The sequence below is a fragment of the Channa argus genome, chromosome 3, assembly GCF_033026475.1.
Source record: "Channa argus isolate prfri chromosome 3, Channa argus male v1.0, whole genome shotgun sequence".
Taxonomy (NCBI): Eukaryota; Metazoa; Chordata; class Actinopteri; order Anabantiformes; family Channidae; genus Channa; species Channa argus.
Window position 1 is genome coordinate 21,916,517 of NC_090199.1, and position 12,029 is coordinate 21,928,545.

The 12,029-nt window shown below is 42.5% G+C and overlaps 1 protein-coding gene across 2 annotated transcripts in view; it reads left to right on the forward strand.

Moving 5' to 3' along the window:
- Positions 1 to 12,029, forward strand: part of pkd1a (polycystic kidney disease 1a) — a 53,856-nt gene that overhangs the window by 19,421 nt on the left and 22,406 nt on the right. For both annotated transcript variants that reach the window (XM_067497944.1, XM_067497945.1), the window contains exons 10-23: positions 153 to 367; positions 856 to 977; positions 1,748 to 1,898; positions 2,463 to 2,713; positions 3,056 to 3,436; positions 3,771 to 4,247; positions 4,397 to 4,528; positions 5,424 to 5,599; positions 6,304 to 6,428; positions 6,612 to 9,226; positions 9,648 to 9,845; positions 9,960 to 10,259; positions 10,413 to 10,858; positions 11,381 to 11,531. In XM_067497944.1, the coding sequence (XP_067354045.1) occupies positions 153 to 367; positions 856 to 977; positions 1,748 to 1,898; positions 2,463 to 2,713; positions 3,056 to 3,436; positions 3,771 to 4,247; positions 4,397 to 4,528; positions 5,424 to 5,599; positions 6,304 to 6,428; positions 6,612 to 9,226; positions 9,648 to 9,845; positions 9,960 to 10,259; positions 10,413 to 10,858; positions 11,381 to 11,531 (5,740 nt within the window). The remainder of the gene's footprint in view (positions 1 to 152; positions 368 to 855; positions 978 to 1,747; positions 1,899 to 2,462; positions 2,714 to 3,055; positions 3,437 to 3,770; positions 4,248 to 4,396; positions 4,529 to 5,423; positions 5,600 to 6,303; positions 6,429 to 6,611; positions 9,227 to 9,647; positions 9,846 to 9,959; positions 10,260 to 10,412; positions 10,859 to 11,380; positions 11,532 to 12,029) is intronic.

Below are 12,029 nucleotides of genomic sequence, written 5' to 3' on the forward strand. Positions count from 1 at the left end.
GGTAATTTTTGAATGTGTATGTTGCTGTATATATCACATTTATCATATATTACAAATGATGGAGCCAAACTTTCAGCTGCTAATAACTTCACAGAAAGGTGTCAAGCAAGCCATGTTAATCCATGTGTTTCCAATTCATTTCTTGATAACAGTGTGCGAGGTGTGTGGCTGGGCTTGAGTGATGTTGACTTACCAGGCAAGCTGCGCTGGGTGAATGGCTCAGATGCTCAGGAAGGAGAAGAAGGTCTGCGACCTCGTCCCGCGATCTACCCTAGAAAGGTGTGCGTGTCCCTTGATCAGCGCAGTCAAACCAGTTCACACCCATGCAACGTCAAGCGACACTATATGTGCCAGTACCGTCCTCAAGGTAAACTAAACGCATTCATACAGGCAGACAAAATCTGAGGAAAACACAAAAACTGATGCACTGATCTAAAGTGGATGCATTTCTCCCCAAATCCTTCTGTGTCACAGTTTTTCAGGCAAAGAGCAGATCATTTTAATGTTCTTCACTATTTGTTTTATGTAAATGGAGTTGTGTCGAAACAAAAAGCTAAAAGACTCCTTCACAACTAAATAAAGACAGTACGGGTGCCCTGCAGCACCATTTGCAATTAGAGCACTCTTGGCACTGATGCAAATTGCTCCTTGCTTAAGGAGTATCTAGTCCTTTATTGTCACATTATTTGACTGATGGTCTAATTTTGTTGCTTTGGCTTTGTGTTTGTGCCACACTCTTTTGAGTAGATACATCATGTATCAGCTCCATCACTTCTCATAAATGGACTTTGCTACAACTTTCCTTGTTTTAAATCCTTCAGTCACCTTTCCTTCATTCTGTTTCTGCCTTTACAGTGCGTGTTCCGGATGCAGGAATTTACATGGTTGGCCTGGCTGTATTTCCTACACATAATCCTTTGTATTATGCCCCATCCACCCAACTCTCTGCTCCACAACATCCCAGCAGTCGCATTGAGGTGAGAAGGAATCTACACTTTTTTTTAACAACACAGTCAGTGCCTTTACGTGCAATTAAGTAACCAGTTTACACATAAAAATCTATCAGGTAATCGGGGAACAAGGTTCACATGCACTTGAACTTATTTGGACTCGTTGGACTTATTTTGGAAGCCTCTCACACAGATTTTAACTGTGTAGTGACCGAAAAGACTGCTTCCTGACTTTTTTTCTGCTCTGTTGGTGTTACTTGCACAGAGACAGCTACAGCAAGAGAGACAGACAGAGAAAGGAGAGACACAGCTGATACAAACTGCAAACTGTCTGAATAAAATAAGATCTGTGATGTAAAGTGACTTATTTAGACTTCTACAAGGCACTTTGTGTAAGTTCTATTTTCAGTCTGATATGGTCAGACTTTGATTTGACAATGAGGTGCCATTGCCCCATATTAAACTCTCCCTGATACAGCCTTTGTATCCGCTGCATGTTTCCATATGCATACTTTTATCATGCACATGCGCTGTTGGAGAAAGCTGGTTAGAAACCTGGTCACTTGTATACATGGCAGAGAAATCACAGTTCGCCAGGAAAAATCTACCTTGGGAAATCAGGTTTCCATAATCTCCTATTCTGGGTTGGAAACTAACTTTGATTTTTACATAGCTAAGAAATACACTTTCCCGTGTAACTTGGTTACTCAAGTCCCTGTAAACACAATCAGTATTCTCCTCAAATGTTGATCCGTCAAAATGTTTACCCGCTGTGTTTCCTTCTTTTCCTTACTCAGGTGCTGCTGTTTCCAGCACTGAGCTTTGTCCAGGCAGGACGTCTTTCCTCCCTAGAGTTTGTCACTCAAAAGCTCAACTCACCAATCCATGTCCGGTTTCAGACCTACAGACCCCACTGCCCTTCTTCTGGCACGCACCTGCTGCTACCTGGTGAGTCACACATGGGAGAACAGAAACGCAATCTAACACACTTGCCACATCAGACCATCTGCAAATTTTTTGTGAATACCAGCAGTTTTTCAAAAGAACTTTTAAACCACCTGCGTTTTACACGTCATTCACAGACGCACACACACAGGTTCATAAATGCTTTCGGTGTTTCTCCACTGAGGTATAGTTAAAGAGACAGTGGAGCAGAGAGCAGATTTTTAATAGAATCTATTTATTTCTATTATTATAGATATTCTATCTACCTATTTAGATTCTACATACAAAACGGATAATTTGTTTATAAAATGTGATGTGCTAGATTGAAATGCCCAATATTGCTATAAAATAGTCCATATAAACAAAGGAGGTAGAGATAAAATTAGTTCCAATTTCACCAGAGATCACTTGCTATAAAGAGAGGCATCAATAATAATACAATATTATTAAATTAATTCAGATTTCATTATATTGTTCTCTACTCATACGGTAGAATATCTTTTGTTATATGACCAATCATCAATAAAAAGATTATTGATTAAAAACAAAAAATATCTTATGTCTCAGGCTGTGGGGGTCCAGTATGCTCTCCTGTGGCAGTTTGTGTTCCCAGTGACACTAGGAGTGGTGATCCCTCCCCTTGCCCCCGACTAGAGCAGTGGTGTCCCTTCCAGTCTCGGTGCCTGTCCCTCTCTAGCGTATGCCAGCCATCTTCCTGTCCTAACTGCACACACCTGCCCATCGGGATGAGGCCCCGATACACACTACAGAATGAGGTGGTCTTCACTGTTCCAGCAGGACCAGCGGCACACATAGTGGTGAGAGGATTCACTATTGCCTTCAAACTAATTTATACAGGCACAAAGTTTTTTGTGTTTTTGCTTTGGCTGTAGAACACAAAAAGCCTAGAAGGAGGAGTTGACAACTGCAGCTGTAAGTCCAGGGTGTTTACAGCCACCTGGGATAAACAGCTAAGAGATTGCAGCTGTTGTGTAAGGCCTGGCATTTCACTGCAACAAAAGAACCAGCTAAAGTTTTGATTAAATAAAAGAAGACACTTTTTGCATAAAAGTTGATAACAGACAATTTCATTTCCATATGTCATACTTTGGTCTGTATTTATCTCTAATATACAATATCCTGATCCCTGTTCCTGCCAGGTGCAACAACAGCTGGAGGACCTCCAAGTTTCCCGTGGTGATGTAATTGCCCTGCAGCATGATGCTGGCCCTGCCTCCTTACTCCGTTGCCAGAATTCCCCACACTCACCATGGCGACAACCTGTTGTAGCCCTAAACCAATCAGAGTGGTTCTTGATCAACCAGACCGAACTATCAGCAGATAGCTCGGCTGACCCTGATGTTGACCCTCCACGTGACCCAGTGCTTGATATAGAAGCGTTGGTCACGGATGGTAAAGGAAGCTGGCTGGAGGAAGTAGTTTGCCCCATCAGAGTGCTCTATATGGGACACAGTGAGACCCAGCTGCAGGGAGCACAGCTGTCTGCTGGTTTACCCCAGCCCGGAGTCTACAGCCTGATAGTAAGACATCAGAGCTACATTTCACATCCTTGCATGAACCTAGATGAGAAGGGTACACAAGAATGTAAAAGCTGAACTCTGTTGGTTTTTGTTATATTATTATTATTTTGTAATAGGTTTTCCAAAGCGTAATGCAATAGAGTAGTTGGATTTAATATTTTAAACATTCTATAAAGATTACCAATTTAGAGATAAATTAATTATACTATATCATTTCTTAATTTAAATGTCCTGTTTCCGTGTCACCAAACTCTAATCAATAAACACTCATCGTCTCTAGGTTTTCTTTACATTGTTACTTCTGCTTTTGTTTACCTAATTTGTTCAATTTCAGGTGACTTCTGTTGAGCCATCATATCCAGCCTCCGCATCATGCAACCTGCGGGTAGTGCCACCTCTGGGATTGACGATCCTGTACCCTGCTCTCCAAAATGGCACCCTCTATCTTCAGCCAAACGACACCAAGGTGCTGCTCCGTGTCCAATCCCGCTACGAAACGAAGGTATCTCAACGTGGCAGTAATCACAGCGTGACCTTCCAGTCAGTATGTCCTTTAGAATATATCTGGAATCCAGTGCTCTGTCAGCCAGGACCAAGTGCTGGGGGTGAGGTCACTGAACCCAGCTTGTATGCAGTGTTAGAACTAAATCTGTCTGTGGAGGAGCAGAGGAGTCCAGTGCAGGTGGACCTGGAGGCCCATAATAACGTGACTGAGGCCAGCTTGAATATTATCGTTCATCTGGAAGAGCCTCTCAGAGGCCTGATAGTGCAGCCACACCCTGCACAAAGGGTGCTGATGGAGTCTGTTGTGGTAAGTATTTATGTTAGCATCTGTGCATAAGAACACCAGTAACTATAACTATAACCATAACTGTATGCACTTGGTGTTGGGTAAATGTATTAAAACTTTTTAAGGGGTATTGTCTTTGTTACCATGCCTTGATTTTGTGTGTATATTAGAGCTACACAGCTTCAGTACTTGAAGGCTCCAACCCCACATTTAAATGGACAGTGGATGACAAGCCCTACTTCACCTATTATAACACTGTCCTCAATGTCATCTATCAGCATGCTGCCATCTACAAGCTCACAGTGAGTTTCTTTTATACATTCATTAGGCATAACTTAAAAACATTTGTGCTGAAAACTGTATAAAACTGTGTTTAGACCGGTGTTCAAGATTCAACATTCAACATTTAAACAACTTTATTGATACCACAGGGAAATTGTGTTGCCTTGTTACAGAAAAAACTTCCACCAAACCAAGACAATAAACAAGTCCAAACTACTGATCAATAAGTAAGAGAAAACCCCACTTAGAGGAGTAAACAAAAATGAAATAAAAATAATACCATTTTCCATTTTGACCATTTAGTCCCCTTCCTTTTTACAAAAGGGGGACGAGTTTAATGGCCACTGGGTGAATGGATCTCCTGTGGCGTTCTGTGGGCCTCTGGACTGAAAGTGCTCCTCTGTGCAGCCAGCACACAGTGGAGTGGGTGGGAGGGATTGTCCACGATTGAGATTAGTTTGGACAACATTCTCCTCTCAGCCACAACATGCAGAGCTTCTCCCCAAGAACAGAACCAGCCCTCCTTATTAGTTTGAATACATATTTGTTGGTACTGCAGTTTCAAAAGATTTTTGTGAGAACAACGAAAATAACACAATTCATTTTTGTTATAATAATTTGACCTTTTTTATTATTCTGGATTCAATAAATGATATAAAGATTCATTAGGTGTCAAAATCTAGTGAAATGCTAATGTTGTGCACGAATGCACTAAATGAGCACCGTTCTTTATACAAACTTAATTCTGTTTTTGAAGCACAACTACTATAAGGGCCAGTATCAATCACAGAAGCCACTAACTGACTTTGACCTAATTCTTGTGAATTGTGAACTTATTGGGAAAAACTACAAATGCCCTTCATAGTCCCGTGTCTTCAGCTTCTTACCAGCTGCTGTATGTCACATTTGTTCTAGGTGGCAGCCATGAACCATGTCAGCGCCCTCACAGAACATTTCAACGTGACCGTGGACAGACTGGAGCCCATGGCCAATCTTACAGTTAAGGGTGTGCCAGATGTGGTCCCTCAGGGCTCCACTCAGACTCTCACCACCTCTGTGCTCGTGGACATTTCTGTGGCCGCTACCTTCCGGTATGAACAGAGATTAGACAAAATCTAAAAGAAATAAATAAAGAGACAGAAACAAAGACAGATAGATAGACAAAGAACGAAAAGAAAGAAAGAACAAAAAAAGACAGAAACATCCTGTAAGTTTAAAAAATACCTCAAATCTCTCCTTTATCTTAGTTTATATGATGGCATACTGGAAAGACAGTGCGTCCCATTTGTTCAACTGCTACTTCTTCTGTCCTAATATCAGTCTGTCTTTCTCTTTTCTGCTTCCTGTGTGCAATAATAGCACTGCAGCAGTCATACCATGCAGAGCCTTGGATTTATAACCCTGTGGTTAAAACAGATCGCTGACAAGAATTTTCCCTTCTGCTCGGCTATTTCCCTGTACTTCTTTCTTTTTTTTCTTCTCTTTCTCTGTTACTCTTTTCCCTCCCTCCCTCTTTTGCATTCCCACCCTCTCAAGCGTGGCACGCTCTTTAACTTAGTTTCCCTCCACTCTCACCATTCTTGGTCCAGAGAGGCTTTTTGAATTTTGAGTTTCCACTCCTTCTTGTCTAAACTTTCTCCTGCCTCCTCAGTACAGATTCTTACTTTCCAACCAGTGACTGCGAGTTCTGTGTGTGTGGATAAAAATGGTTGTCTGTGTGTGTATTGTCTGAGCTTCAAGTTTTTCTCTGAGGGCCTTCTTTTAATGGTTTTACATTGTCTCTGTTATGTTATAGATGGTCTTTTGGTGACGGCGGGTATAAAGAGTTTGAATATAAGCCTCCCTACCCTCCCTCCCTCCTCTGCTCCACCAATCAGGCCCTCCTAAGCCACAATGTCACCTATATCTACTCTCAGCCAGGTAACCTTCATCCATCTTTCTACAAGCATTTCTTTTAGCTTAGCAGACGAATTAGTTTGACTTTATTTCTGTTGCAGGGGTTAAATGTTAAAAACTGCTTAAAAACAGCTGTCTGTAGATAATGACATGTAGCTCAATCCACCTCATTTTTGTTGCTAACACCTCTTCATTCTTCCTTTACAGGAATATACACAGCACTAGTTTCAGTGTCCAACCGATATGAGAATATCAGCCAGAGCATCAACATGAGTGTCTACAGCATCCTCACTCGTGTAGATATACAAACAGAGCCGCGACTGCTCCTCACTGGAAAATCTGCGTATTTTGAGGCTCATCCTTTGCCTTCACCCTATGGCATTAACTATGACTGGGATTTTGGAGATGGTTCTGCCCTGATGCAAGGTCGGCGTGTGGCACACACCTACGCAGAGAGTAGTGTCTTTAATGTCTGTGTATCAGTAAACAACACCATCAGTGCTATGGAAGCCTGTGCGGAGATGTTTGTGTATGAGGAGATTGAAAAACTAACAGCTCAAAGCTCCTCCCCCACAGAGCTTCACAGTCCTACTACAGTGACGGCTCACCTAGCTTCAGGTAATAACATCACGTGGACATTCTCGATGGGCGATGGGACTACATACACTACCTTTGAACCCCATGTGTCACACATCTACATTAAAGATGGCAACTATACTGTGAATGTGACTGCCTCAAATGCTGTGAGCTCGGGCTGGGAAATTCTTCCAGTACAGGTGTTTGTTTTCCAAGTATTAAGAATAGAGCCATCTGGGTGTGTCCAAGAGCAGATCCCTGTCAGCTTTCAAGTGTGGGTTTCTGGAAATGAATCAACTCACCTTTACGAATGGAGCTTCGGGGACGGAAGCCCCAATGAGACACAACATGGCAACCCCAGAATCTCACACACATACTCAAGAAGTGGGAACTACCACCTGTCCTTGCTTCTTTCCAGTGGGGTCAACAGGGCCACTAAAGCCAACTTCTTCAACTGGGTGTGTGTGCAGCCAGCTTTGACCACCATCAGCCTTACCCCTGAAAAATCACACTATGCTGTAGGGGAGAAGATACAGTTCCAGGTCAGAGCTGAGCCAGTGTTCAACTACAGTTATAAGTGGGACTTGGGTAGAGGAGAGGACCTCATGTTCATCCCTGGCTCTGGAAATATTGAGACAATATTTAAAAACCCAGGTCAATACATTGTGACAGTCACTGTCTTTAATAACATCTCCTCTATTAATACCAGTGTTGTGATTGGGGTTCTGATGCCAGTAGGACCAATTGTTATCCAACACAATGGCACTAAGTACAACAACCTGACACTTAGAGCACCATATGCTTTTACAACTTCTTCCTTGGCCTCCAATGTCAATTATACTTGGAACTTTGGGGATGGAAATGTGCTTATAGGTCAGAATATGATCCACACCTACAACGTCTCAGGACACTACAATATCACTCTGATAGCTGCCAACACTGTTAGTAGGAATCAGACTTATTTACTTGTTGCTGTGGTTACACCCATCCGTGGGTTAACTGTCAATGCGAGTTTGACAAATGTCCCTCTCAATGCCTCAGTCCACTTTGAGGCCCAAATGGAGGAGAGAGCTGATGTCCGGTTCTCTTGGATTTTGTGTGATCGTTGTACTTCAATCCCAGGGACCAACACCATGTTCTACACTTTCCGCTCTGTTGGCACTTTCAACATCATTGTGACAGCAGAGAATGATGTAGGAACAGCACAAGCAAGTATCTTTCTGTTTGTTCAACGTGAGCTAGAGGGGCTGCAGATTTTAACGGAGGAGTGCAAAGGAGGCCTTGATTCGAACAGTTGCTGCTTTGCTACAAATCGCATTCTCCACATTCAAGCAGGATTAAAGGAAGGAACTAACATGACATTTACCTGGAACTTTACCAGAGAGCTAGACCCCACCAGCTCAATCTTCAACATAAGTGGGAAGAATGTGGAGCTGAATTTTTCAACACCCGGTCCATGTGAAATCTCGCTCAGGGCCACCAACCTCCTAGGCCAGCTGTCTGTCAACAAAACCTTTTACATCCTGGAACCAGTCAGGGGGGTTGACCTCCTCATTAGCAACAACCCAGTTGCAGTCAGTGCTTCATCTAATCTGACAGTGTTGACTATGGGAGGCTCAAACCTACAATACAAATGGACTGTTAACGGGGAACCTTTGCAGTGCAACAAGCCCTGGAAGATGCATTCCTTTAGCAGGCCTGGTCAAATGACAGTTAGTGTGGAGGTCTTTAACGATGTTAGCTCAGAGATTGTGTCAAGCGTTGTTAATGTCCAGGAAGCCATTTCTGGGCTAAGGTTCACAGCTACCAATGTGTCAGAGCAGAATTATGTAGCAACAGGTGTCAGTGTGTTTCTCCAGGGAGACGTATTGACAGGAACCAATGTGATGTGGACGTGGCTGCTGGAAGGAAGAACCGAAACCGGAAGGAACACTTCTCTGATTTTTCAGAAGCCAAAGACGGCCATCATTACTCTGAATGCCACCAATGACATAAGCAGTGAAGTGGTTTCCAGGGAGTTCTTTGTTCAGGACAAGATTCGGGGATTGGAGCTAAGGTCAAGTAAACAGATTGCAGGGGTCGGTGAGAAGGTGGAGTTCACCATATGCATGACAGCAGGCTCAGATGTCCATCTGATCCTCAGCATCAGCGGTGATGCCACTGTTAACCCTGAACCCAACCAAACCTACGTCCACGTATTCAGCAGGGTGGACACGTACCTGGTGAATCTCACCGCTCACAACCAGGTAAAGTCAAAGGCGATGGATAACATAAATTATAAGAGCAAATAATATAGAATATATAAATTGAACATTTAGGCTGACAATTCAGTAAACTATTCTTGACAACTGCATTGTGTCCTTAAAATCAGTGACCCACAGTGTTCCTCACAGATAGAACTTGACATCGTTTGAACTTTAATTTGAAGATTCATTGTTGGTCTTAGTGTCAGTATGGTGATTGTAGTTTGTTATTCCCCAGTATATCACTTCAAAATCCCTTCAAAGACTTAGGTATCCCCCGTGGTACTATAAAAATAATTGACGACACCCAAACCCAACCACCATCCCACCCACATTCTTTAATATTATGTTAAGGTCTACAGGATTGTTTGATCAAACTAATGCAGTGCACATATTTTAATGTGCTTCAATGTGACAAATCCAGGTGAGTTCCCGGAGGTGGACGCTCCATGTCCAAGTGATGGAGCGTGTGGGGGGACTTTCCATCCTGGGAATATCTGATGCAATCCCTGTGGGTGTGAAGAGATTGTTTGTTGCCAACATCCAGACTGGCAGGCCTGTTGATTTCCTATGGACACTTGATCTCCATCATCTCCACAAAGTAACACATATTGCCAAAGAGGTCAGATCATTTAAATTCTTAACCTTTATAATTATGACATCACAATACAGCAAAGTCAATAAGCTGCAAGAGTACATAAATAGTGATGTATCTCAATCAATTACCCAATTTCAGGTGTCCTACACGCCAGAAGAAGCAGGTGTATTGACCATCTACCTGAGGGCCTTCAATCTTCTAAGTGATGTGAACATCACCAAGCATATCTTGGTGCAAAACCTGTTGAAGGCTGCTATCCTGTATGCATCACCCTGGGACACATTCATACATAAGACGGTGACCCTGACTGTGTATGTTACACCCAGATCTAATCTTGTGGAGTGCCTCTGGAACTTTGGTGATGGTTCTAATCCAGTTCACACCAACACTACAACTGTGGGTTATGAGTATAGTCACCCAGGACACTACTTGGTAAAGGTAGGTGTTTCTTTGAATAGCAATATTTCATGTGGCCCCAAATATTTCTTTATTCATCTTTACAATATGGGATTAATTTAACTGATGTTTAATGTGAAAACTCGAGGTCTTCACAGTTTTGTAATTTCCCTGGCTGTTTTTTCTTTCTGCTAGGTAAACTGCAGTAACCTGGTGAGCTGGGTGTTGGCCCAGAAAGAGGTAAACATTAGTGTATTAGAGTGTGAGGAGCCAGAAGTGCAGGTGGTTCAAGCTCCACGCCTCGCCATCTGGCGCTCCCAGCCCACTTTGGTGGAGGCCAGCGTGGACCTCAAAGGCTGTGTACGTTATGGAGCTCAGTACCTCTGGCAGATACTATCTACACCGACCTGTGACAATGACAACGACCATCAGATTAGGTCTGGGATGGCGACTCAGTCTTCTCAGTCATCGATTGTCCCAGTAATTCACCTGCCAATGGAGATTGATGTGCGACGGGTGCAGCTGTCACTGCCTAAGATGACTCTGGTAGCAGGGAACTACAGCTTGGTGTTTTCACTGTCTTATGACAGTGTGCCACTAAGAAAAGCTGCCTGTCTGCAACTCAGTGTCATGGCTGCCAGGTCAGTAGACAAACAAAAAAACTGTAAATTATGTCAGTTCACCACTTTATTTAGGGGATCTAAATAAATTAGTTATTCTGTTAGTGAGGCCTAAACCTAACCCTAACCCCTTTAAGGTCATATAGGGAATTATTTACATACTGTGCTTTCCAGCTAGGCCCAAACACCACTCATAAAAAACCTATATGAACATTGGTGTAGGCGCCTGATCACATAGTTCACAGATGCCTCCACAAGACGCGTAAGAAACAGTAGCTCATTTAGACACATTTAGAGAACATCTGAGCATGTTAAATTGTTTACAAGGGATATATGACACCTTTAAAGCAATATTCCACCCAAAATCTTAATTAAACAAACCAGTTGTAGATGCTCAGAATTCAGGCCAGCTACAATAAATGGTAACACTCTTGATTCATTAGGAAAATTACATGTATCTACGGTGTTTTTGTGTGTATGTTGACGACTGACTAGTTTTAGTTGAATTTGGCTCTACATTATTTTAAACTTTTCTCTGGTTAGGCTGATGCCCATTATAGAAGGGGGCACCTATAGAGTGTGGCCGAGGACGCAGGACCTGCATCTCAGTGCGGAGAAGTCCTACGACCCCAACATGGACCCAGATAGCCAGTCACTACTCCACTACCATTGGGAATGCCTGAATACCTCTGAGGTAAGGGCAAGCATGAAACAAGAGCATCTTTTGTGTATTCTGATTGAATAGACTTCCCTGATCCATCATACCAAATGCTATGGTTTGTTTTCTTGCTTAAATGCCTGAAAGAAGGTCTGTAGTAAGCACAAGGTTGAGAGATTTTCCTGTTTTATTCTCTGACAGAAAAGTTATCAGTAAATAATCCAATCATGCTTTTTTGAGCTTTTACGTGTCTTAATGATGGTTGCTAACAAGTAGCTAAATGACACTACAGAGTTGTAGTGACTATTAAACATCATCATGCTAAACATGTAGTCTCATCTACTTATTAATTCATCCTCACAGCCTTTTACAGTTTATAACTCGCGATCACTATCATGTCACTATAAGAACAAAAGCTCTAAAAGAGCTAAGTGTGCTAAGAAAAATTACAACGTTGAAGTTTAGTGGTGGTGATGTTGAAGTCATGTGACTGTGGTGCAGTTTGTTTATACCCTAACAGCTGTTTTTCACTTC